Consider the following 1,509-nt stretch of genomic DNA (forward strand, 5'->3'; position numbering starts at 1 on the left):
AAGCCCGAGGCGGCGGCGGCGGCGGCGGCGGCCGCGCGGCCCGTGTGCGCCGCCCCGAAAACGGGTGACGAGAGGAAATTTCGGCACTGCCCCGGGGCGCCGCCGCCGCTGCTGTCGCCGCGCAGTCCGTCCATGTCCCAGCTCGCTGCTTTGCTCATGGCCTTGCACATCGCGGGCGGCGGCGAGGTCCCGGGCTGGGCATGATGCAAAATTGTTATTTGCCTCCAACAGGTTGGATCCTGGCGGTACGTTTATAAAAACGAAGTCCAGATCGGGAGGGGGGCCGGGGGTGGGGGCGGCCGGCTCCAGATTAGTTTGCCGCAGCACGGGGGGCTGCTCATAGGCTGCCGCCGGAGCATGTGACCCTCCCGCAGCCCGCACAGCCCCCCCTGCGCTCGCAGCCCCCGGCCCGCACTGGAGCCCCCCCCCTCTGGGCGCTGCCGCCGGGCTCCCGCCCCGACGAGCGGCGATGGGCGGCGGCGCCGGTGCCCTCCGGGCCAACCTCGCCCCCACCGCTCTAACCCCCCTGCTCGCCTGCCCGTGGCTTCAAAAGGGGCAGCAGAGGCCACTTTGAAGTGGCAGTCGGGCGTGCGCGGCTCCTCCGCGCTCTCCCCGCCGACATCTCCCTCCAGTCCGACAGACCCCCCCCCTTCTCTGATCCTACCCCCCCGACCCTCACCCCAGCTCACGGTTGTGGCTGCCCGCATGTGTCCCCCCTCCCGACCGTGCGAGGAGGAGAAGGGCTTTGTCGCAGGCCCAGAGCTGCCTCCCGCCTATCCCCTCGTCCCCGCCGAGCTCCGCGGCCCGTTGTCGCCTGATGCTCAACCTGGCGCTCAGGACAAGCAGCTTCTCCCTCGCGAGTAAAACGCGGCCACGGCTGTTGCGGGGACAACCTTCCTTGTCGGCTGTGGCAAATCCTTCTGGCGTCTCGCTCGATTTTCCTGCTGAACCRGACTGGAAGCTGCAAAGTGCCCGAAATGGAGCGAGCGGCCTCGGGAGCCGTGGCCCGGCCACAGCCCCGGCCGCAGTCCCGCAGAGAGCTCCCCCTCGGGCGCCAAGGGCAACAAGTCGCTGGGAAAGGCGGCTTCTCCCGGGAAAGGGGGAGGAGAATTCGCCGGGGTGCTGCAGAGAGGCAGCTCGGGCCGAGTTCGCCATCCTGGTAGTCAAACCCGGGACTCGGGGCCTTGTCGCTCCCAGGCTTTCTGTCGTGGGAGCGTCCCGAATAATCCACCCAGGACGGCAGGGCCCGTCCCGGCCCGTCCCCTGAGCCGGGGATCCACAGGGGTGAGCGAAACGGCCACGAGTCCCGCGGCAGCCGCGGTCTCCGACTCTGACCAACCCTGGTAGCCTCTGGAAATGGGGCTAGGAAAGGCCAAGTGGTGCCAGGAATCACAGCAACAACCGAATGGCAAACCCAAGTTCACGTTCATTAACTCTAACTGCCTAATTGCTGTTAATCTCTCATAATCAGCTAAAAGTGGAGTAAGTGAGCCCAGCGTGATTACGCAC

At 67.4% G+C, this 1,509-nt stretch overlaps 1 protein-coding gene across 1 annotated transcript in view; it reads right to left on the minus strand.

Moving 5' to 3' along the window:
• The window catches only part of HOXD13 (homeobox D13), a 1,491-nt gene extending 1,333 nt beyond the window's left edge, over positions 1–158 (minus strand). Inside the window, 2 exon segments of the mRNA XM_026052099.1 lie at positions 1–2; positions 5–158. The exon segment at positions 1–2 is cut by the window's left edge and continues 487 nt beyond it. Of these exon segments, the coding sequence (XP_025907884.1) occupies positions 1–2; positions 5–158 (156 nt within the window).
• Positions 159–1,509: the final 1,351 nt, after the last annotated feature.

This window comes from Nothoprocta perdicaria, unplaced genomic scaffold, assembly GCF_003342845.1.
Source record: "Nothoprocta perdicaria isolate Ctin4 unplaced genomic scaffold, notPer1 scaffold_83, whole genome shotgun sequence".
In the NCBI taxonomy this organism is placed as follows: Eukaryota; Metazoa; Chordata; class Aves; order Tinamiformes; family Tinamidae; genus Nothoprocta; species Nothoprocta perdicaria.